This window comes from Crocodylus siamensis, chromosome 12, assembly GCF_052110815.1.
Source record: "Crocodylus siamensis isolate JL-2025a chromosome 12, ASM5211081v1, whole genome shotgun sequence".
Classification (NCBI taxonomy): domain Eukaryota; kingdom Metazoa; phylum Chordata; order Crocodylia; family Crocodylidae; genus Crocodylus; species Crocodylus siamensis.
Genome location: NC_143406.1, coordinates 35,475,983 through 35,502,420, shown reverse-complemented (window position 1 = coordinate 35,502,420; position 26,438 = coordinate 35,475,983). Strand labels below are relative to the sequence as shown.

At 43.4% G+C, this 26,438-nt stretch overlaps 1 protein-coding gene across 2 annotated transcripts in view; it reads right to left on the bottom strand.

Annotated features, from left to right (window-relative positions):
• The window catches only part of XYLT1 (xylosyltransferase 1), a 333,774-nt gene that overhangs the window by 53,539 nt on the left and 253,797 nt on the right, over positions 1-26,438 (bottom strand). For both annotated transcript variants that reach the window (XM_090023581.1, XM_090023582.1), the window contains exon 6: positions 18,581-18,661. In XM_090023581.1, the coding sequence (XP_089879707.1) occupies positions 18,581-18,661 (81 nt within the window). The remainder of the gene's footprint in view (positions 1-18,580; positions 18,662-26,438) is intronic.

Here is a 26,438-nt window from a genome sequence, read left to right as displayed (position 1 = left end):
TGTCAGTTGCCCCATCTGGTTTAGCAGGGGTCCAACGTTGCCCTTGCTTTTCCTCTGGCTCCCCACATATCTGAAAAAGGACTTTTTCTTGTCCTTGATGCCTGAAGCTAGTTGGAGTTCAGTTGCAGCCTTGGCTTTCCTGGTTTGCTCCTTGCAGGACCGGACCAGCGCAGAATAATCCTCCTTGGAGGTGAATCCTGTCCTCCATCCTTTGTAGGCTTTCCTTTTTAGTCGCAGGAGGTCCGCTAGGTCCCTGGAGAGCCAGGGGGGCTGCTGTGCCTTCTTGCTGCCTTTCCTCCGTGTTGGAATAGATTTAGCTTGTGCACTGAGGATCGCTTCCTTGAGAAGCAACCACTCTTCTTGAACTCCCATCTCCCTGGGGTCATGGTCCCTAAGGGCCTGACTGACTAGCCTCTTGAGCTTATCAAAGTCGGCTTTTCTGAAGTCAAGGACTTCTGTGTTGCTGACTGACTTGCCAGCTTTACGGCGGATGGTGAAGGTGATCAGCTCGTGGTCGCTTACCTGTACTGCAGTTCAGGTCACCACCCCTAATTGGGTGGGACAGTCCCAGAGTGGGAACATCCTAGTCCTGGGCTGCCTGCCTCCAGGACAGCATTCGTCCAGAATTTGCAGTATTGTGCAGGGATCTGGGTTTCCCCTTGCAGGACCACAACATTGCAAACTACAAGGGCCTGCTCGGGGCTGCCAGGAGCAGGATGAAGGGTGCGCCATGTGCATGTGCACATGCACACATGCATGTGGCTGGGAATACAGCCAGGCAATGTGGACAGCAGCTCCTTGCAGGTAAGTTAAGGGCTGGGGGGGAGATTGAGGCCCCCATGCTGAGGGAGTGGGGCTGGGGGCACTGCCCAGCTAAGGTGGTGCATGGGGCCTGGGACAAGAAGTGTGAAAGAGCCGCAAGCAGCTCATGGGGGCAGGGAGAGGGGAGGGCATCTCCCCTCCACTGCACGTACTCTGGGAGCGGGGGGCATGTACCCCCCAGATTTGTGAACATGATGGGGGAGGATGCAGGCTGCTGGCTGTGGGCTTGGAGCTCTCCACCCTGCTGCCCTCCTCCTGGGAGCCCTAAGATGACTGTGCAGGGTGGCAGAAGTGTAGAGTTGTGCCCCTTGCTGCTACCAGGCAGGCAGGGGGCATGGAGCTGGTGCAGGGTTCCCAGGGGAAAGGCAGCAAGTCAGGGAGTCCTGAGCCTGCAGTGGGCAGACTGCATCTATCCCTGCTCCACTTGGCTTTGTTGCGACTGTGCTGCCAGTGGGGAGGGGAGGGGTGTGCAAAAGAGGCGAATATGTATCCAATCTTTCCGATTTGAAAAGGCGGTCACCCTAACTGCACTAAATTTACAGCTTGCCATAGTGGCCTTACTTACTTGGGGCCAGCTCTGTACAGGGAGAATATCAGTGGCCCACTATGTCTGTAAATGCTCTGGGACCTGTTGGGTCCTAGAAGGCGCAGTATGTTCCAGAAGTCCTGGAAGTAAATGCTACCTTTTTAGATGGTGCAGTGCACACTGTTGGTAAGTTGAGGCAGCAGAGCTGGCTGGGGCATAAGAAAGAGGTGGATCATGGCTTTGTCTTTTCCTGGTCCTTTGCTGGGGAAGACTAGTGTCACTGACAGCTCTAGGCAGGAGCAGTGTTGGTCTCTGGGGAGCACTGGGGGCCATGCATTTGCTTGAATAGTGTGTGTGATGGTGTGTGGGATGGGGAAGGCACCACTCTGGACTAAATGGTACTCTTTTGAAATACTATAATGTACTAAGCACATGCTAGCTCCAGAATATGGGCAGTTAATACAAAGGTAACAGCAACTTCTCCCATTCTTTGCCTCTCCTGCGGTTTTACACGATCTAGAGAACAATTCCCAGATTGAAGGTGAAAAATTGGTTTAGCCACAAGACTTCTCCAGTTTTAGCCAAAGCAGACAGCTTCAGTTGCTCTGCAGTAGGCCTGTGCGAGTAGGCAGCCATTTGATCTGGCTTCAGATCTGGCTGCTTTGGATGCCAGTGATTCGATCTGGAGCTCTGGACCAGGTTTACGCCTTGATCCAGCCAAAGCAGCTCCAAAGCTTCGGAGAGATCTGGCCTTAGGGTATAATGGGGAAGTCAATGAAATATCTGTAACTTTGTTGTTTTTTTTGTCTCATTTGGATGAAACTTGTGGGATGGTAGCCTCTTCTGAGAGCATGAAGCCTACCAAGTTTCAAGAAGAATGATGCAGGGGTTTGGGGGGAACTGTACCCTGAATTCTTGAAAGCAAAATTCATGTCATGTGTACGTGTTAAGCTACAGTGGGGTGAAAACTGCAGGGGTAGTAGCCCCTGGTGAGGCCACAAAGTCTGCCAAGTTTCAAGATGATAGGTGTAGGTGTTTGAGAGGAACTGCACCTCAAGCTGCTGACAGGGAAAACTCGTGACACAGACGACCCAATGGGTGCTAAGGTGCAGCGGGATGAAAACTGCAGGGGTAGTGGGCCCTGCTGAGGCCACAAAGCCTGCCAAGTTTCAAGGAGATAAGTGCAAGGGTTTGGGGAAACTGCATCTCAAGCTGCGGACAACCAAAACTCATGACATGGGTGACTGTGTGTGTTAAGGCACAGCAGGGTTAAAGCTGCAGGGATATCCCGGTAGCCCCTGCAGTGGCCACAAGCCTGTCAGCAGCTTGAGGTGCAGTTCCCCACAAACCCCTACACCTATCTTCTTGAAACTTCGTAGGCTTTGTGGCCTCACCAGGAGCTACCACCCCCACAGTTTTCACCCCCCGTGGTGTAACACATACACGACATGAATTTTGCTTTCAAGAATTTGGGGTGCAGTTCCTCCTGAACCCCTGCACCGATCATCTTGAAACTTGGCAAGCTCTCAGCAGAGGCTACCACCCCTGCATGTTTTATCCAAATCAGGCAAAAAAACCCCAGTTATAGATATTTCATTGATTCCCCATTATACCTTATGGCCGGATCTCCGAAGTGTCTCCGAACTGCTTCGGAAAGCCTAATGAAGCCAGTGCTTCAATCCAGACATGCTGCTTTGGATGCTGAAGCATCTGAAGCTTCTCTGGATCTGAAGCACAGTCTGAAGCCTCACACAGCCCTACTCTCCAGCATACTGAACATGAATGCTCAGACACCTATGACTGCAGCAATCCAGACTCCAGATATTCACAAACAGACGTGCCATGGCACTGATGCACTTATCAGATAACATAACATGCTATTTTCTTCAAGAGTGTGTGTATCCTGGGTGTGGCATTATAATGTGGTCTAAAAGTTAAAAAGCGATGGAAATGAAGATGCTCAGCATTCAGGAAAGTTAGTGTGGCAGGGTATAGAGCAGGGGTGGGCAAAATGCGGCCTGCCAGGCCATTCTATTCGGCTGGTGGGCCCCTAAAAAATTAAGAAAATTAATATTGATCTGCCCTGGGCTGTCTGTCATGTGGCCCTTGATGGCTTGCTAAAACTCAGTAAGCGTCCCTCCATCCAGAATAATCACCCACCCCGGTATAGAGTCAGCCAGGAGAAAGTAAAGGTGCAAATAAGATTTGAGAAATAAAATGGGGTTTTACCTTATTGTGCAGATTTTTCCACCTAGAATGATTGGTCTCAGTTCAACATTAATTTTAACTCTCTATAAATTAACAAATGAGCTTCCGTTTTCCCTAAAAATGCATGGATTTGCGTTTTAAAAATCTGATCCAATTAAAGATATGTTGAGCCTTATTTTCAGAAGTCTCCAATTCTGTGGTGTAACTTTTTGGTGTGGGCACACATGGGCATCTGCATATCTAATGGTTGCACCTACAAGTCAAGCAGGTGGATGTATTAATGCTGCCATTTACACCTACAATTAACTGCAGCTGCAACCTCAGAATTTGTCAAACTGAAGGCTGGATTGAGATTTTCATAAACTTGACCTACTACATTTACACTTTGTTAAAATATCCCAAATCCCAACTCATTACATCCATACCTTCTATTTTGGGAGACTGACTACATGTTATTTGTGCTCAGATCTAGAGAAATCAAGATTACAGTGTGTTTTGGAGACCTTGCTCTCACTTTGCCGCATTTGTAGATATTAACAAATATATTTCAGATGGGTTTATTGCATTACAAAACAAACCTTTAAGATCACTGTAAATCCTTTACCCCATTATTATTTTTGGATGATTCATCCCAAACTACTAAGTCTGAGTTGCTCTCCTGACCTCAACAGTTTAATAAAGCACTTGACCATCGGAAGACAAAAAACCCCCATATGGTCAATCACTAAGAGATGCAAAGCCACTTAAACCGCCATACCGCAACTTGAAACCTCATTAGTAGATTGATGGGTTTGTAGCGCAGATCCTAACTCATTCCCAAATGCTAATGGCACAGAACAATCATTACTGAGCCAAATGACACACTAATGTCAGAAAGCACTAAAAACTAGGGGTGCACAGATAAAGATTTTCTTGTACAATACCAATAGCTGATTATGAACCAGCTGTATCTGGCGATACCAATCTGATAGCTGATTTACAGGAATGCAGTCTGGCAATTTGGAGAGCAGTGTCTTGCTGGTAAGTCTGTCAGGGAGGCAGGGGCACAAAGAGGGAAGGAGCATAGGGGGCAGTTCAAGACTCCCAAGGGGAGGAAGGGAGTGGGGCAGGGGCACAAGTTAGCCATTTTTAGATCCCAATCTGTCTTGAGCTTCTGTACAGTTCAGTACAGTACAGCCACTGGCCCCAGCACCGGGGCTATGCTTTTCCCACCTGCCCCCCTGGCGCAAGGTTATTTTTAGCCTCTCAGCCCCTTGTTTCACCCCCGGATGAACAATCCCCCTTTCCCCCACCCCACCAACAAAAACCGTGCTAGTTTTATAAGCATTTGCCAATTCTAGGAGCTGAGGAAGTAAGTGCCAGTGGGGAAGGGGCAGCAGGGATGGGGGGTAGGTTAGCTGGCAGTGGGGAGTGGGGGGAAGGCTAAAAATAGCTCCTGCTCCTGGGAGGGAGCTCCTTATTCCTCAAAGGCCCCCTGCAGAGCTTGAGAGCCCCCCCGATCCCACAAATCCCCCCCAGACCCCAGCAATTCACTACAAACCCCACCTTGCTCCTCAGTGGCCTGCAGACCCTGCTTGGTTCCTTCAATCTCCCCCACAGATGCCACCTGCCCCAATCCCCCCACAGACCTCACCTGTCCCCTGATTCCCCCCCTGCAGACCCTGCCTGCCCTCCTGATCCCTCTCATGGATCCCTCCTGCTCCCCAATCCTCCCCACAGAACCCACCTGTCCCCCGATCCCTCCATGCAATCCCTCTACCCCTTCCATCTCAGCTCACTTTAGATTGGGTCGCCATTTTTAACTCAATCTAATGTCTCCCTAAGCTCCCTGAATGTCTGTACCCAGGCCTACATTTTAAATGTAAACATTGAAATTAACACATTTAAATGAAGAAAGCTAACAGCAAAACTCTCAACAAAAGCCTGGACCACAACAACCTCTTCTTCAGAGAAAAAGCCCATGCAGTCCTTAATATCCAACACCACTCAAGAAAATCTAGTTCTCATGTATTTAACCCGGTAACTCTCCTACTAAATGTATAGTTGGGACATTAAAGAGACATAGTAGGCTTTTATAAAAAAAAAAAGTATTTCTATCTTAAATGCTTTTATCTAAAATTGATACAAGTGACAACTACAACTGAAATAGAATTAAAACAAAATATTTCCTGTCTTTTTCCTTTGAGTGTTTAACAGTGCTTTTTGTATAGTTTGCTGCACTGCTTTTCTGCACTAGGCAGTTATTGTTCTTCTTTAAGGTTCTTTTAAAGTTTTATTAATAAATTAGCATGTGAATAATTATATATGAGTATTATTATACGTCTACATACTGTTTTTCATATGAGGATAGCTGCCACAGGTAGTGAATGTCACGCATTTGTAATTTACCAGTGTGTCTAACTTTTCACTTAATTTTTTATCCTTAATTCAAAACAAGAAAGATGTGGATTCCTGAAAGTTTTTATAGTACATCAGATATAGACAGTTTCTAATTTACATGTTTTCAAAGCGTACCAATAAACTTTCCCACAAATGTAACACAGTTATCAGAGAGCAAAGCTTTACCAGTAAGTTTATCACAAAAATGTCCTTGGCTTGAAAGGGTATATTTTTTAAACAGCAAAGAGAGTTTCCTTTTCTGAAATGTTTCCTGTCTCTGGCCTCTTGCCTAGAAAGCTTACTGCTCAGATTTCATTGTTATCCAGATGTGCGTATCTACCAAGACCTCATTATCATTATTCACTACACAACAGTGACAACTAGGAACAAAAAGTTAAAAAGATACACTGGAGAAACAATTCATCACAAGCCAAAAAGCCAGTGTCAAAAACTAGAACACTAGGAGCCAGGCTAATAGCACAATGAAATATTTGTCAGTGATTAAACAAAACCCACATGTCTGCTTTGATTGTATCTGCAGGCAGCTCCTTTAATTTACTCTTGAGGAATACACATAGAAGCCAGCTTATTTTAGTGAGAAAGTGTGGCTAATACGGGTGTGGACACATTCACCTGAGTCTGCCTGCCAGAAATGTTTACACATTCATCTTGAAACCATTAAGTGGGAATCAACCAGTTAGAAAGAAGTAAATAATGCCTTGTGGTTTAGGTGACCAAGCAAGGAGAAAAAATAATAAACTGTAAATGTTCAAAACAGTAGTCACGGCCAATAGTTTGGAAGCAGTCTCTAGGCTGCAGCAGATCTCCATAAAACATTCACTGAATAATTTTGTATAATAAACAAATTCATAAAAATGTAAATCTCTACAGCTTAAGAAATCACCATCACTGCATAAGGGAAGAAACACTGGCCCTGTTAAAATCAATAACAAACTCCTCTTGACTGCAATGAGACCATGATATTACTCATTGGTCCCTATAGTTGGCTCAGTTTTAAGAAGGGTTACATGGATTTTACAAATCTGAAATAAATTATCAATAACTAATTCAATTTTAGTTTCAACTTTGTGCCAAGTCCGATTTGCTTTCACATGCATACAGTTTGGTAATGTGTTTCTCAAGGCTGTTTTTCTTCTTATGAAAGCATTCAGAGTTAACCTTTTTCCCTTTTTTTTTTCCTCTATAAATGCAGTACAAGTTTGAGAAGGGGAACAATGTCAGAAAGAAATAGTACCTACTTAGCCTGTCAAGATTAGGAAGAGTTCCTCCTGGTACGATAGGCAATTGGGTATGAAAAAATTGCAGAATTCAGATTTCCTGCTGTTTCAAAAGACTATGAAAAAACTTGCAGTACAGATAAAAAAGACAGAACAAAAAAAGGTGGAAGAACGAGGAAGGAATGTTATCCACTTTATCATATGTCTGAACTGTGGCATCCTGAATGTAGTCTTTACAAGGTTAAAAATGGATTTTTTTATCTCACTTTAATTCCTGTGCTCAGAAGGCAATATTACAAATAGAACACTATCCTAGCAATCATAGTCCCTTAAGGTTTAACACCAGTAGCACAAACATCAACAAAATTATATAGGTGGTATGGAGTGTATTTTTCCCATAGATTTTCTATACTGAGATAAGGGATTTCACATGCAAAGCCAAAACTGAAAGTAAACAGACAATCATTTCAGTGCTAATGCATAAAAGTCAAACATGACCTTAAGAAAAAAAATATATTTTTTTTGACATTATTACTGGTCATGGTTCAGTAGATTGCACAATGTGCTAGTGTGACAGCTGACCTCTTGACTAACGCATAATAGGCTAACTGTGGCTCTCCAGTGCCACAAAGTGAACCCAAGAACTAAGGCACTGTGGCTGTGACAATCATGACTTCCATGGAGTGACACAGAGGGACACTTGCAGTACACACTCACCATTGGTTTACAGTAGGCATTGTTCACACACTATAACTTACAAATATATGGGAGGATTGAACCAAACTTCCAGATATAAAAGATACCAGAACTCTGGAGACACTTGGATCTGAGCTGTGTGGTTTGGGGTCACCTTGGCTTATACAGATTTAGACATTAACTATCAAAAAGTTAACATGATGTCACAAATACAGCATTGAAAACTTCATGGCAGAGTAAAGCAGGGATAGAAAATGACATGGGAAGAGACAGGTATTTCTTGGTTAAAAAGAAATACTGTACTTCTGATACTGCACAGTCAACTCCAAGGGTTTAAAAAATTATGAAGCAGGCTGGGAAAAGTCATGAGAGCAGCTTAAAAAATAACAAGACTTACAATAATCAATTCTGAATTTATTTTACTCACTTTCTGTTTCTTACATAAGAACTGCATTACTGGGTCAGACTAATGGTCTACCTAGCCCAACCCTCTATCTCCAATAGTGGGAAGTAGTAGAGAGCATATGAATGGGGTATGTTTAGATAGATCCAGTCCCTGCCATCAACCTTGATTGGTTTAGGAGTGTAGTTGGGTTTAGGGATGTACTTAAGCATACAGTGTCTCATTTCAAGATTTTTTCACTGCAGAAGCAATGGCTAGAAACTTACTTTTTATTTTAAATTAAACCTGAGTTTCTAAGTGATCACTTGATATCCAAAGCTGTGGCTAATACTAATAATAGTAAGAGGATTTTTTTTTTGTCTGAGCAAAGAGGACAGACACACAGGATCTGGATTAAGTGAAGCAGCAATGCACATTGAGCAAAGCTGCTCAAGTAGAAGGCAAGGAAGGGAGCATATCAAGCTAAGTTTAATAAGATTTAAGAAAACAACAAAAAAACTATTTCTAGAAAATAAATCAGCATGCAGTTATAGGGGTTAAGTTTGAAAGTTTCTACTAAGGAAGTTCTTTAGAATAACTGATATAGCTTTTTAAAAAAATGACTGATACTTCTTTTGAGGCAGATGGGTGCAGTGGCAGGAAATTAATTTTTACAAGTCACCTATACTTAGAAAACATAATATTGCTTTGCCAGCCAATTTTGATGAGACTAAGTACATGAAGCTGGAGAAAAATACAAAACAAAAATAAAAATAGAAAGCAAAGATAGCTTTCTAAAAACATACTATTCAGACTTGATAGAGTAAAATCCACCATGAGGTTAATCATCATCATCTTGACACAGTTGATATAATTGGATTAAGTGAAAACTCGAACACCAATAAATGCTCAAGTTTAAAAAATGTAAGACAGAAAGTGAAATGTGCTTGAACCATTAGATATTTACTATTAATAATCTTTCAGCATCAATCATAATAATGCATCCAGATACAAAGCATTCCTCAAGTTAAGCAGGTTGGCAACGATAAATTAAAGAACAGGTTTGTTGGGTGCAATTTTTAACCACCCATATTGCCATGGTTGTTCCTAACATATGGAAACAGTTGCATGTTTATTGAGGAAATGGGTTTTAAACAGACATTTGGGCCATTGCCACAAAAGTTAGGACATGAAAGGTTTGGCTCGTTTTCATTAATTAAAAGCAAAACTGGTTGGTAATGTATAGTGCTTGCTTGGTTTCTTCAAAGCTGCAAATTTATTTCCTTGTGCAAACAGTAGAGACACATAGCTCTTCTCAATCACTGACATCTTTACTGTAATAAAATATCCACAAAGGTTAGGATATCCTATTATGAATGTTATTGAGGACTGATCAATACTCATCTTTAGTCTGTTTGTTATAAAAAAAAGTTGTGAAGATCTATTTGGATGTTTCCAGCTGTACAATAGAAGTTTTGTTCACTCTTCCTCCTATACAACATTGATATGTTCCTGCTTTTTCACTGGAATTTATTCAGTATATTCATTTAATTTTGATTAGGAATAAGCTTTGAGAAGGGTTTTGCTCTTCCTCTGCCATGCTATTTTCTAATTATTTTATTTTTTGTCATCTGGGAATCTCTTTGTCAAAGGTGAGAAGGTCTTGGACAGCCTAACAGCCCTTCAGGGTTTTAATGATGACAGTCAGGGAGCAAATGTTCTCTCATTAACGGGGAAACCCTCCCCACCACCAATCCTCAATAGCATTTTTTTAAAAAACACTGGAATCTGCCAGAGCTTTTTGTATTGGCACTGGGCCTCCTACTAGAGTTTATGCTGGTGCAGCTTAATTGGTAGCAATGATTTCTTAAATTCCCTGGTGTATGCATGGCTTTAGGGGCCCCTTCCAAGTCTTTCTTGTAGATTTTTCTCCACCGTTCTTCCCTTAAGAGGTGTTTTCAAGAACACAGAAGCAGATGTTACAAGAACAAAAAAGTACGAACTTCCTCTCATGCTGAAGTAGCTCACGAGTCCAACCTTGAGGTTGCAGCAGCCAGAAGAAAATGGCAATGACAAAAATCAATTATTAATGCTGCAATGTATCACAGAGACTGGTTCAGTTCTAAAGAAATCCCAGTCTTAAAGAAATCCCAATCTTTGCCATGCACCTAATTTCCACTACATGGATTTACCTATATTAGCCTTCTCCTTTCACATCTCAGAGCAGCGCAGCTCTAGGACATAGGACATAGAGAGCTTTAAGCACAATGTCATGTAAATGACATAGCACCAACAGCCCAGTCCTCTCTAGCCCTCCTGTTGCAGCTGCCACGGGTGAACCACAATGACTACCAGCTCTATTAGGAAATTTCCAGGGAAGTGTGTTGTACAGAAAATGCCTACATGGCTATTGCAGTGACAGATCATTTTTATTATTTATCTACATCAGTGGTCCTCGACCTTTTTTTTTTTCACGGACCACTTGAAAATTGCTGAGGGTCTCGGCAGAACACTTAATAAACTTTTTTTTGTTCTACAGATCAAAGCACACAAATCAGATTTTATTATCAGCAGTCTTACCTTACAAGTACAGATATTCTCGACTGTTCCGCAACCTTCCTGCGGACCACCTCAACGGAGCTCGCAGACCCGCGGCTGCTCCGCAGACCACAGTGTGAGCACCTCTGATCTCGGGGCTTATGTTGTGCTCGTTGTCTTGGAACCTCCTTGCATAGTGATTAGGCCAAGGAAAGACACCCTGGATCTATGGGATATATTTACCTCTCCATCAGGTCAGATATGAGGCAACTCACCACCATACTGACTTCCAAAGCTGTCAAATCAGATATTAACCTTCATGAGACTCAGTTTACTTATTGATAACATGGGAATGATACCATTTGTCTTTCTTAAGTTGCTGGACTCAGCTGTTTTATGATGTTTTGCACTGGGGTCCTGAATTTTAAAAACCCCTATGAAACATGGAAAATATTGAATTGAATTCTACAAAGAGCTCTTTAGTAGTCTGCACACACGATTTTGTGTAACCTTTTTACTTTGTCTCTACTACAGTGAACTATTTGCTATGGCAACTTCTTCAGATCAGGTCATCTTCCTGAGTTGGTGACCTATATATTGTTTCTGCCTTCTCCTAAACCAAATGCATTCACCATCCAGCTAAAAACAATCCCTGGCTTTTTCCCTAGAAAAAGAGCTGCATTACTACTATATCAGAAAGATACTACAGCAACTACTGTATATCTCTTGCCCCTGTTTGCAGCCTATTTTCCTTTGTGCTGTCCATTTCTGAACAGTCTTTTCAACAGAGTGGAATGAAAAGCTACAAGGAGGCAAATTGCCAAGCAGAAGCAGTAAAGGTTTTATTACCCCCTCCCCCCCCCCCCAGCACTTAGCACAAAGCAATAAGGAGTATCTGAAAGTTGGTTGTAAGGTATAAAAATCTGAAATGCACTTGCTTTGCATAAAAAGAAGTGTGTTCCTATTTCAGTTGATATATTATGTCTGCAACTGTTGGACTATACTTCCTATGGCCATAAACAGGCCCTTCTAGATGATGTATTTCAGAATGATACTGTAGTAAATTAACTGAAATGAACTAAGTGAGCCATTAAACAAACACAGTGGATCCTCTGCACTAGAAGGGATGTAACTGCCTCAAGCAGCTAAGTGGTTAAAAATATTTTGGCAGCAGGGATAATAAATTGCATTTTATGTGCTGTGCTTAGTGTTGGGTATTAAATGAGTGATTCAGAAGCACGCTGATATGGCAGCATTTATTGGGTGTTCCATTCTGTGGTCTGCAGGTTAACTGCTCAGACAGACCTGGGTCTACAGACCAGGTTATGCTGGTTAATACAGTATCTAAGTAGCATGTGCCATACTGGAAAAGGGTGCATTTACTAGTAAAAGAGCCTGATGGGAGTAATGGCTGTGGGACTGGGCCAAAATAGCTGAACATCTGGGGAATTCTTCCCTGAACCTCAGTGAGTTACAGTGAAGACCTTTGTGGCCAATGAGGACAAGAATGGGCACCTCATGATCTTTAACTTAGCACATTTACGCTAAACAGCTCTAATGGAGTCCTCTGTGCTATCCAGAACTCAGCTGACAGACCGGGATGCGTGACAGGAGTATGGGCACACAAGACAAAAAGAAAGCTATAAAATAATATAGCAGAATATCAAGGTGCTTTTGGTGAACTCCTTGCATTCTCCCCATAAACTTTTGACTCCTTTCAGATTTCCCACCTCCAACAATCACAGTGTGTTTATACTGCTCCCCAAATGACTACTGTACCAGGGTTTCTAAAAAAATGCCTTTTCCTGTCAGCAAAGATGTCACATTTCACTGTCTTTGTGTTTTATAATACATCAGCTAGGTGCTGCCCCTGCCAAAAAAAAAAAAAAAAAAAAAAAAAAGGAGAAAAAAAGGAGGAAAAAGAAAGAAAGTAAAAACAATCTTTTTTGGGTGTTCCAAATTGTAACAGCTTATAAAACTATGTGGTTATTCTTCTGCTTTTAATAGTCTAAGATGCTGAAAAGAGGAGAAAATGTAAGCGCTGCCTACTAAGTGCATTGTAACGACTCTAGCCACTGTATGCAATTTCATTTCATATAGCCAGTTCTCTAAGGAAATAATGCTTCTCCTGCTGAGTTAAGAAGCCATTTTCACCTCCATTCCTTTTCTGAAGCCACTAAAGGAAAAATCAGAGTGATGCACTTTTTAATGACTTTGGCATAACTAAAAAAAACTTCATTCGAGAAAAGGAAGCCTCATTTCTATCCTTACTTGGCAGTAAAACATGTACTGATTGTCTACATGACTTGAATACAAATTACATTGTAATTGAGCAATATAAGCACTTTGGTTTTAAGATGGCACTTTTTAATCTCTCTCCCCCTCTCTTTCCACTGTACAGCCCAAAGACCATGATGACTTAAGATTCAGAGAGTATGTAGCTGTTTACAAAGTAGATTAAGTGGTTTAAAAGTTTATGGTGTAGAAACCATTATTCACCCAGGAATTTAAAAAAAGTAGCTTGAGGGTTTATAATTTGCTCTAAATGTTTTTTAAATATTCCATTACTGTATTACCAGCTTCTACTTTAAGGAAATACCTGGAAATACAGGAATTACTATTGGAAATCATGAGTGCTCCAACTAGTTCAATCCCTTGTCTCTAGGGCCTTGTTATAAATGTCGATCAGTGCTTTGCTCAAGTTTGGAGCAGTCGCATGTTCAGGAAAGCAGGAGCTGGAGGACTGAAAGGTAAGAATTCCCCACCCCCCTTCTGTGCTCCCCTGATTCCTTCCTGCCCCCCGGGCTCCCCCCTGCTTACTTGTGGCTGCCTGTTGCGTTTGTCTGCGGAGCAGGCAGGGAAGGGTTAACTGCTGGGGTGCTGCTCTTTTCTAGGCTGAGCCTGGCCCAGAGAGCAGTGGTGGCTGGGCAGACAGGTTAACCCTTCCCCGACTGCTCTCCAGACAGACAGCACAGGCAGACACAAGTAAAGGAGGGGGAAGGCGAGGGGTGAAGAAGGGGAAAGAGGTGAGCAGGGATCTGGGGTGCTGGAGAGCAAGGTTCCCTCTAAGGTGCGCGTGTGCACGGTTGCGCACAACTAAAAGTGTGGTCGCGCACAGCCTTTTCACGGCCACACACCAGGAGAGGCTGGGGCCAGGGAGTGCTCCCTTGCATCAGGGCCAGGGAGTGGAGCACTTCCCTGGAGCTGGCAGAGCCCACGCCAGCCCGCCACCCCAGCCTTCATCCCTGCCTTGCCTCACCTCACCTCACGGAGTAGCTGCTGCCTGCCCCGAGTGAGGCTCTGCTGGCTTCGGGACACTGCTCTGCTCCCCCACATCGCCTCGGGGAGCAAGGAGGCACATGGCATCAGAGCCGGGGAGTGGAGCAGTGTCCTGGAGCCGGCAGAGCCTCACTTGGGGTAGGCAGCAGCTCCTCCCCAAGGTGAGCCAAGGAAGGGATGGAGGCTGGTACAGGCAGCTGGTGTGGGCTCTGCCAGCTCCAGGGAAGTGCCCTACTCCCCAGCCCTGATGCGGGGGAGCGGAGCACTTCCCTGGATCTGGGGAGCCTGTGCCAGGCTCCAGCTCCAGCCCCTGGTCCCAGGCTCTAGCCCCTGGCCCCCAGCTCCCGGCTCCAGCCCCTGGCCCCAGCCCCAGCCTCTGGCCCCCAGTCCCAGCCTCCAGCCCCTAGCCCCTGGTCCCAGCCGCTGGCTCCCAGCTCCCAGCTTCTGGCTGCAGCCTCTGGCTCCTGGTCCCCTTCGGTAAGTGTCCCACACCAGATCAAGGCGGCGCGCTCATGGACCAAGGCAGTGCACTCACGGACTGCTGCTCCTTGGAGGGAACATTGCTGGAGAGGGAAGGAGGGGGAGTGGGTCTGATCTGGGCCGGCTGGGCACAGGTGGCGGGTAGGGTGTTTACATTAAGGTGTAGCCTAGAGTGGCTGCATCTTAGAGCGGTGGTTCCCAAACTGTGGGTTGCGATCTCAAATGGGGCTGCAACATCAGTGGATGGGCTCAGGACCCAAGGACACCGAATTTCATAATTTAAATAGGATTCTGGGGGTCGAATCTGGATTGTGTAGATAGGATTCCCAACTCAGCCCTTGGCCTTTCTCAAGATGGGAAGGGCCAAGGAAGGACCAGTACTTTATTGATGCCAACATCTTTTATTCTGTATACTCTGATGCCTGTGAAGGACAGATTCCTTTGACTAGGCATCTGCCCAGTGCCCAGCCAACTCCTTTGATGCAAACATTTTGTTCAGAGGAAGTGGAGATAGACTCTATATCATATTTTCTTTTGACAAGCCATCTGAGCCTGGCTATAGCCCCTGAGACAAAGCCTAGATGCAAAACCAACATCTGCTCTGTAACACACTGTTTTCTGCTGTTCTATCAGAAGGTAGAAAATTGGGGTTGGACGGGACCTCAGGGGGTCATCTAGTCTAACCCCCTGCTCAAAGAAGGACCATCCCCAACTAGATCATCCAGTAAAGGCTGTATCTAGTTGGGTCTTAAAAACCTCCAAGGATAGAGATTCTACAACCTCTAGCGCTTCACTACCCTCCTAATGAGAGAGTTTTTTCTAATATCTAACCTAAACTTCCCTTGCTGCAACTTGAATCCATTGCTCCTTGTTCTGATATCTGTCACCACTGAGAACAGTTTAGTTTAATTCTCTTTGTAACCACCGTTCAGGTAGCATGCAGGATGTGCCCTTCCTTATTTCTTAACCAAGGTGAGATCACTAAGTCAAAGACATTACATGGCTAATAATTAATCGGAAGGTTAATACTACTAGGCCAATTGGTCAATTTACACACCCTGGCAAATGAAAGAGGTTGTCTGGAAGGAACCTGTGTGTCAAACTGCAAGATGTCAGCTGAGTTTATTAGCTTAAGCAAGAAGAGGCCATTGCAAACTAGAAGTCCAAGCTGAAAATCTTGACTTTAAATATTATTTCCATATGAATATAACAATGTGAAATCAGCCTGGTGTAAGAGAAGATGGCCAAATGTTTCTGAAAAACACTGGGCAGTGAATAGAATGATGCATAAAAATATCAAGATTCATCAGAGTTCAATAACCTTGTTGTCCAGTAAAAAAGATGGAAATATTTGGGGATGTGGTTAGAGTGAAGTTAGAGGATCAGGCAACTGTAGGAACTTGTGGAATAAGCTGAGTCAGCACTCCTTGAGGATGTTCCAAAAGGAAAACTTTTGGTAGCTAACAACACAGAAGAGATGCATAGACTGGACAGACAAGGGTGATGGAGCCTTGTTCTTGCCCTAAATGACATCTCATGGTGCAGGGCAGGATTCACATTTATATGTCAGGAGTAAAAATAAAATGTATGCATGTAACATTAGGCTAAACAGCATTTAATTGTTTATACATTCAAAAGCAGCAGCGGAAATAATAAAATGGGATATTCTTTCTCCAAGGAGAGGATGAGTGGCACATTAGCACATTTTATTATTAAATTAATACCAAATTAGTGTATTTAATTGATCTAAATTGTTCTAGCCTCAGCTGAGGCTGGCACCTTAGAACAAGTTTTATGCATGAATGTCATAATTCATTAGTTATTTTTAGGTAGCCAGCTGCAGTGTTTGAGGATAGTCAGGTGCATCGGAATAGCAGAAAGGCTGAAGAGACTGAATGCATTTCCCTGACCTTTTCCTGTTCCTGTTCCAATTTAACTCTGCTGTCTGTCAGGCCTGCCAGCCGGAGCTTTGCCTGTCAATCATAGTGAAGGTTTGCTTTTCCAAACCTGAAGATCCGCTGTGAAAATTGTTTATGTTTTTGGCTCTTGTTTTCATGTAATTTACTCACAACGATATTCTGGCACGACAGGCAGCACAACTGCTGCATGCACAAGACCCAGAATGATCAGGATGATACACAATTAATCTAAACAAGGACAAAATAGAGGCAACGAGGCTACTGGCTAGAGCAGGAGCAGACCGAAAATCAACCCCCGAGGCTCTCTGTTCTTGGCACATCCACTGCCTGGATATGTGACTGGATGTGCCATTTTCTGTCTTGTTATGATTTGCCATCTGAACTGTGTCCAGTTTGCCAGACACTTGCAGAACTCAGCACAGGCCATGAAATGGTTAGCTTAAGAACTAGCTTGCTAAGCCCGCAATCAAAGTGGCAGGTGTGAAGTCAGTGGGATTGCAATGGTTTCTGGAGCCTGCGGCAGTGGAACTGGTTTTAAGGTTGGGGCACATAAGAGGGGCAATTACAAACATAAAGGAGGAGATTTCCCTATACCACTTCAAAAATTTTCATAGCATCACAGAAATTAGGGCCAGAAGGGACCTGTCAGACCTCCTGTATGTTATAGGCCACTAAGTTTTGCTTTCATAGCCTAAATGCTAATTAGATTAAATACTTCCTCAAGAAATCCTAACATGAACTGTAGGCAGAGAAAGAGAGAGACCAAAGTGCTCCTACTGCTCATGCCCCTGCAACTGTAGGAAAGTGATTAGGCAAGTTGTGTCCAGGTGATCCCATCAGACACACCAGGCCCCAAGTTGTGATGGAAAGCAAGCCCCATCACCCAAGGTCCTGCTAACCTGATGAGGGAGATAACCAGCCACACACGATCCAAACACTCAAAAGGACGGTCTGGAGCACTTCGGAGCACTGTTCCACACTATTCACGATCCCACCTCGAGCTGTGGAAATCTCTGATGCTTTGAAGGAATGTGGGAAAAAACATCCAACCAGCCAAACAAATACATTATCAAAATAAGAATCCTGCCACTTTGAATTATAGGAAAAACATTGTTCCTGCCCACTAGAGACAACTGGCTACAGCACTGAAGCATAGCATTTAATGATCATTTCTGGCCTAATGCAGAGCTGCCTGTATTATGGGTATGATCCCCCAGGAACCTAAAAGGAAGGGGATAAATGAGCGACTCAGATGTGTGGATTCCAAAGTCAAAACAGACCACCAAAACCACCCAGGGTCCCTCCACCACCTGCACACACAGGCCAAAGACTTTCTTCTCCAAATGGAGTGAAAGTTATCTTTATACAGCTGTGCAGCAGAACCCTGGCTGGCTTTGGTGCTGGGGTTGCCTCCAATATGGCCTTGAACTCCACAGCAGTAAGCTTCTCCTGTGCCAAACAGGCCACTATTAACAGCACCCTAATAGTGTCTGAGGATGGGGAGCTCCAAACTAGGACATTAGAGATTATTGTTTTAAAAAAGATTTTACAGACATCTCAGAAACGCATGTCAGCCCGATGCTGTGCTAACCCCAAGCTGATATTTAGGACTAATTCTTTCTTTGCTGTTTTTCCCAGTCCTGGAAAAATGATAGGGTTTCTGGCACTTAAGAATGATTCAACATGCCTGTTTGGGCAACGTTTGTGAAACTACCAATTTTTGAGAAATGAGTTAGAAAATGATCATTTTCACATGTAAAACTGCTTAGGGTGTTTGAGAAACAAATGAGATGAGAACAAAAGAAAACCTCGTGTTTACCTCCCCCTTAAGTACATCTTCATGTTGCAGCAAGCTACCACGAGCTGCGAGTACAGAACAAGTGGCAGTCTGCTCTAAACCTCCCTCCCGGCTAACTCTCCTCTTTGGATTGAGATGAAGAAGGAGGCATTCATGAGTGGTAATAGTTATTTAAGACCGAGAGTTTCATTTTCACACACCCACCAGTCACTAGTCTCCTGAACTTGGGACTCCCGCACCCAGACAAAACTGAGAGGCTGCCATAATATAACTTCACCGTCACATTTCAAACAAGCTTATGAGAAATTGTGTTACCTTGCATTATCCCTCCCATGTGACTTCAAGAAGTTCATATCTCGATATCTGGATAGGAATGCTACCAGCTGGTCATTTGTCCTGTGGAAAAAAATAACAGAAAGTATTGAAATCAGAGAGTGAAAACACTTACATTTACTGTCCCTTACTTTGAAACCATTTGGTCTCTACAGTGCAATAAGAGACTACTATTGTAACATTAAATGCAAATTTTTCCACTACAAGGAAAGCTGTTGCTGTAAATATTTTGTTCCTTGCAGTAGCTTCGTTTCAGAAAAGTATGTTGTGAGAAAGGCAAGTTTAGCATCTCTCAATGATTTCCAGATGAAATGGGTTTATCTATGGGCCTTATTACATGCTGTACTTTGAGCAGCTCAAATGTTGATTGGTGCTAGTGCTACCTTGAGTTTGGAGCAGTTACACCTTAAAGCTAAACACCTTCTCTGATTGTCCCCACCTGCACAACCGTGATGCAGCACTAGAGGGCTGACGAACAGGGGTTTGACACAGCTGTAGTTTGCCCCTACAGGGCTGGTGAGCTCAGACAGGCTTCTAGCACTGCTCTAGGTTGGGGTGTAGTGGGGTGGGGCGGGGGCGGGGTGAGAGAGGGCTCAGGGAAGTATGGGAACCTGAAGCTGGGAAGCGGAGAGTTAATGGGATGGGGTTGAGTAATGCAATGGGCGGTAGAAAGAAAGTGGGGATGGGGGAAGGGTGAAATGAAGGATAAAATAAAAAGTAGTAAAAAGAAAACAAATACAAGAATTTAAGAGGAAGCAAATTAAAGAAGGCCTCATATTTTACTGAATTGGAATTTGGGACTGGGATATTGGTGGTGCTTGCTGTGCTTCCTGGGTTGGCGAGGAGGTGGGAGAGGTGAGAGAAGGTGGTTTTGGGGGAGCTGCTGTCCCTGTCCTGGGAAGGAAGCCCTGGGATCTGATCTGGCCCCCTACCTTGTTCCCCTTCACACCCTCTAGACCCCACTTCTGAAACTTTCCATGCACTGCAACCTGGCTAGCTGGCATGTGCTCCGCAGGCTGTTTGCACAGGGTTGCACCCCTTGGGGTGGGGAGGTCGTGCACCCAGGGGCAGGAGCGGGAGTTGGCTTTGTGTTAGAAGTATAGTTCAAGGGGGTGGACAGTTTGTCCATACAGAATATGAGGGTGGGGAAGCATCCTGGGATGCTGGAAGACTGCAACTTGGGTGGCTCATCTGTGGGGAGTGGCCAAATATTAATGGAACATGAGTTGAGTGACACAGATCAGAGACAAACCTACCCTGTAATTTCAAGCTGCCTAAAGTGTACTTAAAACTAGCTTCACATGTTAATTGTGCACAATCCAGGGGTTAAGTCCTCCAGGAGTTGCCCAAAATTAATGTGCAACAAGGCCTATGAGTTGCAGATGCTTAATCCCCCCCCCAAATAAAAACAAAAAACAAGGAAACACCCCACAAATGCATATACCCTCTACAACTTGCCCAGAAAAGTTAATCTGGGATTTGAGAGTCAAAAGTGACATTTGGGCTGGAAGGGACCCCAGAGGATCATCGAGTCTTTACTTCTTCTGCATGACCAATTGTTAACAAGGGTCAAATTACATCTTCAGTTACCTCTCTGCAACTCTGTTTTATTCAAATTATGCCCTCAGTAACACTTAACGCCAATACTGCGTTCAGCTGTTTCCATAGGTGTAACCAGCAGGAACTCAGCAAAGCACTGAGTTCACAATGCACCGAGGAATGGAGTTTAGCTCACACTCGCAGCTGCCTTTGCCTCACTGGTGCTTATGGGAGTCAAAATATTAAAAAGATATTTTTGTCAGTAGATCTGACCAAAAATGCACATGACTGGATGCAGATCAGATGTGTATTCAAAATGCACCACTTTTATATAATCATTTTAATAGAGGAATTGCACTGTAAGGCACAGTAGGTAATTTGGAGATGGACCGGTATCAAAATTGGCACTTAGGCTTGAGACAGTTTAAGTACAGTTTAAGTTATGCTGTTGCTTGCTCATATTTGTCATGCGCTAGATTATGGATTGACAAATTAGGTCCATCTTACATGATTAGCTTAGGTATTACTTGGGCAATTCAGGTAAGTTCTTATTGCAGTATTCTTTCTTTACCTGAGTTAGAGGCAAAAGGGTGAAATGATAAGGTTAACATTTTCAAAACCACATGAGGAATTTAAATACCAAATGCCCACTAAAATTCAGGAGAATTGTACAATGTTATGGCTAATTCCATGCAACAGAACGGGGAATTCCTTCAATAGTTTTCAGAATTTCAGCTAACATTTCCAAGAAAATTCATGGTGGTTTCGTATTAACTTTAACACTAATACAAGAATCATTTTGCTCTTCATTTATGCAGGTCAACATATTTAGGAAAACTGAGAAAATCATAATGAACAAATCTTCATCTGCTGACTTGCATTCCATGAAGACCACTTTTAAGTAAAAGACACAAGGACCTTTTCTCCTCTGATGCAACTGAAAATACAAAAAGCCAACTCTAGACAGTACTGCAGCTTAGAAAGATTCCCATCAAGCCAGGTTAAATAAGATCCCGGTAGAAAATGCTTTAAAGTTAAGAGGTCAGCCAGAATAACTGAGGACTTCATCAAACTAGCACACCATCAGAGTATCTCATATTTACAAACTTTTCTGTCATCACAGGTAACCTTTCTTTATTGAACTGATGAATAAAGAACAAGTTAACCATTGATCCAATCGAGACCAATTGGAATACATGTCTATCAATCAATCTCCATGACTAGACTGAAGAAGCCTGAGACCCTCCTTCTATGTTCATTCATGTGAGCTTTAATGCCTCCCAGGGTCAGTCTCTGCTTCTCAATTTGGCATCCTCAGAAAACTGCTTTCTCTATAGTAAGCTGTGCAGATTTTCACATTTGCTGCTTCAGTGATTCTCCATCTTACTGGGATGAATAGGCATTTAGTGAATTTACTTAGCAATGTTTCCACATGAAATCATTTCAATGGCTGACATCTTCGGGTGAGTTTCTAAGCAAAAGCTGGCATGCAAAGATGATCTTTAAAAGTATTAGAAAAAAAGTTTAGGGATGCTGGGCTTTCATTTGCTTGAAGGATAAAATCAAATCAACAAGTTAACAACCCACACCAGCCAGTATCACACCAAAGTTGAAAAACTGCCCAGCAATCTATGCTTTAATTTGCAAGAACACTTTACCAAACATATATGAAGCTGGGACTGTCACAAAAATTCCTATCTGTAATTGCCTGCATAATTTTTAGCTCTCAAGATAATTAACAGCCTGAGTTCTGTTGACATTTTCTCCATCTCTTGAACAAGTTAGTGGCATCTTGGTTCTCTTTCTCATCAAATATTTTTAAAAATTAACCTACAAAGAGCTTTTTGTTTGCCTTCAGTTAATGAAGTACACCTCTTTTCAGGTTTTGACATCAGGGGAATAAAACCTCACATTTTCATTTGGAAAACACTCTGGATATTTGACATTTAAATTTATGTGCTCAACCAAGTGAAGCTGAAGCTTGCCCTAGCAGCATAGCATTACAGAGCTGTTATTATCCTTTCCCTGATCCTAACCTATCCTTTGCTCTGGGCCTGATGTTGCAAAGGTACTCAGCACCATGTTCTCATTATTGCATTCTGTAATATTTTTGAGTGAGCGCAGGGTGCTCAGCATGGCAGAGTTTCTAGTATTTTCAAAGTTCCTTGGCTAAAATCCTGAACAACATTTAGAAAACCTTGCCTTTAGGGGAATATTTTAAATCACTACAGTATTTCCTGGTGTGTTCTAGCAGTAGTGCCTCTACTACTATTGCAAAGCCTCTAGCAGTAGTCTTCTCTGCACTTCTGGCAATTGTTGCTAAATATTGGGTCCAATTCTGCTCTCAGTGAAAGTCATCAGACTTTTGCCAGAAATATCAGTGGGAGCAGTATCAGCCCCATTGTGGCAAATTCATACCTACCATAACCTGTTTCACCAGTGATAAATGTGGTACAGTATTTCTTAATAGTCATCATGCTGTAACAGAAAGCAATGCATTAGTACTAGTGTGAACTATAAGGGGGAAAATCAGAAACCTGTGATGACAAATTCTGAGAACTATTCAGTCAAATAATACACATCTGTGAGGGTTTTTTTGCTTGCAACAGTGCATGAAGACAGAGATAGGGAAAGGCCCTTCCATGTCTGACTGGTGAGGTGGGGAGACAATAAATACATTAACATAGCTGATACTTCACTTTAACCCATTGTTTAACCCATTTGTAATTTAATCAACTGGCTACTTGTGCCCTGGTTATTGGGGGTATAAAATACTTCACTTTAACCTATTGTTTAACCCATTCGTAATTTAATCAACTGGCTACTTGTGCAGTGGTCATTGGGATATAAAATGCTAAGAAAAGTGGGCTGATTTGCCGGTGCCACAGTATCTCTCAATCAGGCCCTGTCAATCAGCACAGAGAAGGCCATGTTCCAGTGACTACAGGACATGGTCTAAGACAGGCTGAAGGGAAGGACAACACATGAAGATGTCTGTGGATGAATTACTGTGTTTCTGACCTCACTGATACCAAGACCCAATAATAAAAGAGCCAGCTCCAACTGCTCATGCTATGAATGCTTTATCTCTGGCATCTGATCTTCCTGATTAATAAAAGTTCTACCATCCTGCAGATAAGGAACGCTAGGCAATCTGTGTAAAGTACATTTTGAGATCACCTTGTTTAAATTCACTTTCATCCCAGTGCTCTGCAATGCTTCAGTGATATGAGTTTCAATTTTGGCCATTAAAACAGAAAGGTTTCATCCAGGTGCACAATATGTGTTCATTTAGATTTGGTGAAGCCACTGTTACCTCCCAGCCAGGTATATTATTTAAACTGGTGGGAGGAGAACATTTCTAAAGGCTTAAGTGCTGCATTAGTCAGGCAGGAGCACCACAGACAACCACAGTTTTAAGGTTATTGGCCTCAACCTGATAATCAATAAGTTGTGTTCTCCTGCCAGCAAGCATGAAGGACAAGGTGCAGGTCTGTAGTAATTTCTGCATTCTACATGTAACTTGATTCCTGAGACAGTTACTATAGGGCTACCTTGAGTTACTAGAAAGTTTACATCCACTGCGTTAATGCACTGGTAGTTTTTGTATGGAGGTGTGCCTAGGAAGAAGGGATTAGGTTCTGATATGCACATCTGGTTATCGCTTCAAGGAGTCAGAGACAGAGCAGTGTTTTCCACTTTTAAATGAATCTCCCACTCCCTGGGGGACGGCTAGCCTGAGAGACCAGACGGGTCAAAGGTGCTGTTAGGTTCTAACAGTAAAAAGCACATAATAGAAGCAAGCTCCCTGTGAAGAGCATTAGATTGAAGGAATGAAAGGAAATATTATTTCACAAGAGGCAGGGGGTTGTAGTATGTGAAGGCCCTTATCTGGCAGGGTGCTTGAGTGCCAGTGTAACTTTAAGGATAGAAATAGGCCCATTGACTTCACCAGGGTTACAGTCATATACTTGCTTCTCATAGGGACTGCTAGACTGAGATATCATTACAGCAGACACGGACTGGAAAAGCCACGCTTGGAATTCATGTGAAGAAGGATTTAACATTTGATTCATTGGCATGTCAGAGACATTTTGCACTACTCAGAGAGCACAAAAACTCTAAGCCTACCTTTACCTGGCTACTAGGGTCTTTTCTCTGGGTTGAGTGGCTGAGAGCTGTCACCCTCTAGGCACCCCCCTCCTCCAGCCAGTGCTGCAGGCAAAGTGACTAGAAAATAAGACATGACCAGGGTCCTCTTATGCTTGGCTGATCCTCGGCTGCTCTAATAACCCCTCAGGGCTGTGAACAGCTGATGCATAGTAAATGCTGCCCTAATTTCTACAGGTGACTGCCTTGATAGTTAGACAGCCTCAGGCTGAAAGCTTAAAACTTCTCTCTAGATTTGTAGCACATCCTCCTGGGCTGAACTGGAGAACTGCAACTTAATCTCTTTATGAATAAGGCCCATGCTCTGCAGACGTACCTTTTTTACCCTAGCTGAGAAGCAGGCACACAAAGCCAGGGCCAAGTGGCAGTCAGCAGCTAACAAGAATCTCATGTATACTAACTCAGTGAAGCTAATGGAGGGGAGTAGGCAGTCAGGAAGTGAATATTACTTGTGATCCAGGGTCTTAAGACAATTCTGTCCAGACTGCATCCATAGGACCTAGCATTTTCAACTTGGACTGGCAGAGTACATAGATAGACATTTTGCATTAAGAGGAGGGAGATGAAGCAGGAGACATGATTGTGCCAGGCTACTGACCATGCCAAGGCCTCTTCAGAATTATAGAACAGCTACTTTAAGGATTATTACTGCACCGCATCACAACTTATAGTGCTCCATAGTTTGCTGTATATGCAGTGGTGTGACTGGGACAGGGTGCCTAGGGTTAGCTGCCTTGGGTACTGACTTGAGGAGGGGTGCAGAAAAATCAGGCTGTTGTTGCCAGTGTACATTACAGCAGCAGCACATAGTTAGTCAGGGAGGAGCACCACACACAACCACAGTTTAAAGGTCATTGGCATCAACCTGATAATCAATTAGTTGTGTTCTCCTGCCAGCAAGCATGAAGGACAAGGTGCAGATCTGTAGTAATTTTTGCATATAACTTGATCCCTGAGATAATTACTATAGGGCTACCTTGAGTCACAGAACATACCAGTGATTTAACCCCTGCCCCAACGAGCTTGCAATCCAGATAATGCTATGATGTAACAGATGGAAGGAAAAATGAAAGGGAGTGGAGGGGCTAAGGAGGAACGTGGGTTATATGCGCAACACCAGATGGCTTCTTAGGATACACGTGTTCAGGGGTAGAGAGGGGCTATTTTAATTTCGACTGGTTACCCAACAATTGCTTTCAAATTAAAATGGTTCACCATCATGTGTATTAAGCCCTGTGTGTTTTAAAATGGCCGCAGGAACACTTTGACTAAAGCTCATTTGATGAGCTTAATACAAATGGCGGTGAAGAAATGATGGCGCGTTCTAATTAGACTGTGGAGCAGACTCGATAAATTAGAGCATGAACCAGCACGTCTATAGGCAGCCTTAGAGACTTACAGGAGGGGGCACATATTCCTTTAGAGCTGTGGCTTGGGAAGATCTGGAGCTGAACCCTTGACATTTCAGGGTGGAGTTTCATTAAAGGAATATTTTGCTCTACATGAAGGACAGGTGACCTGACTACCAGCAGGTCTTTTGAAGATGATCTTTCTAAAATGGATATACTAACTCCTGTTCACTACTAATCATCTGATTCACCATCCTGGAAAAATTATCTGCTAATAGACACGTCTACACATGGCCATACAGAGCCTTTGTTGTATATGAAGCGCCTGAACTACACCATGCCGGCAGCACATGGTTGTTTTTGGCTGCTACCTTGCCATTGCAACACATTATAATAAGGGAGTGCGTCGTGATGGTGACATAGCAGCAGCATCATGGTTTTTGCCCATGGATGCTGTGGCACTGTAGCATCTTTTGTAGACACACCCAATGAGGAGGAGGAGCAGCACACAGGATCTTCCCTCTTGCTCATCTACACTGGCACATTTAGGAGGGAGTGCCTTATGGCCAAGGCATGTGACTGGTGCTAGGAATTCTGGGTTCTGGTGGCTTTGCCATACTGTGGTGAATTTAGGCATTGCAAAATTTCAAACTGTGATACTTGAAGTCAGCCTTGAAAAAAAGGTTATCTGATTTTTAGGTGCTGAGCACCCCAGCTCCCCTTGAAACAACTGGGAGTTGCAGATACTTAGTGTGTGAAAAATCACACCACTTTTTCAGGTA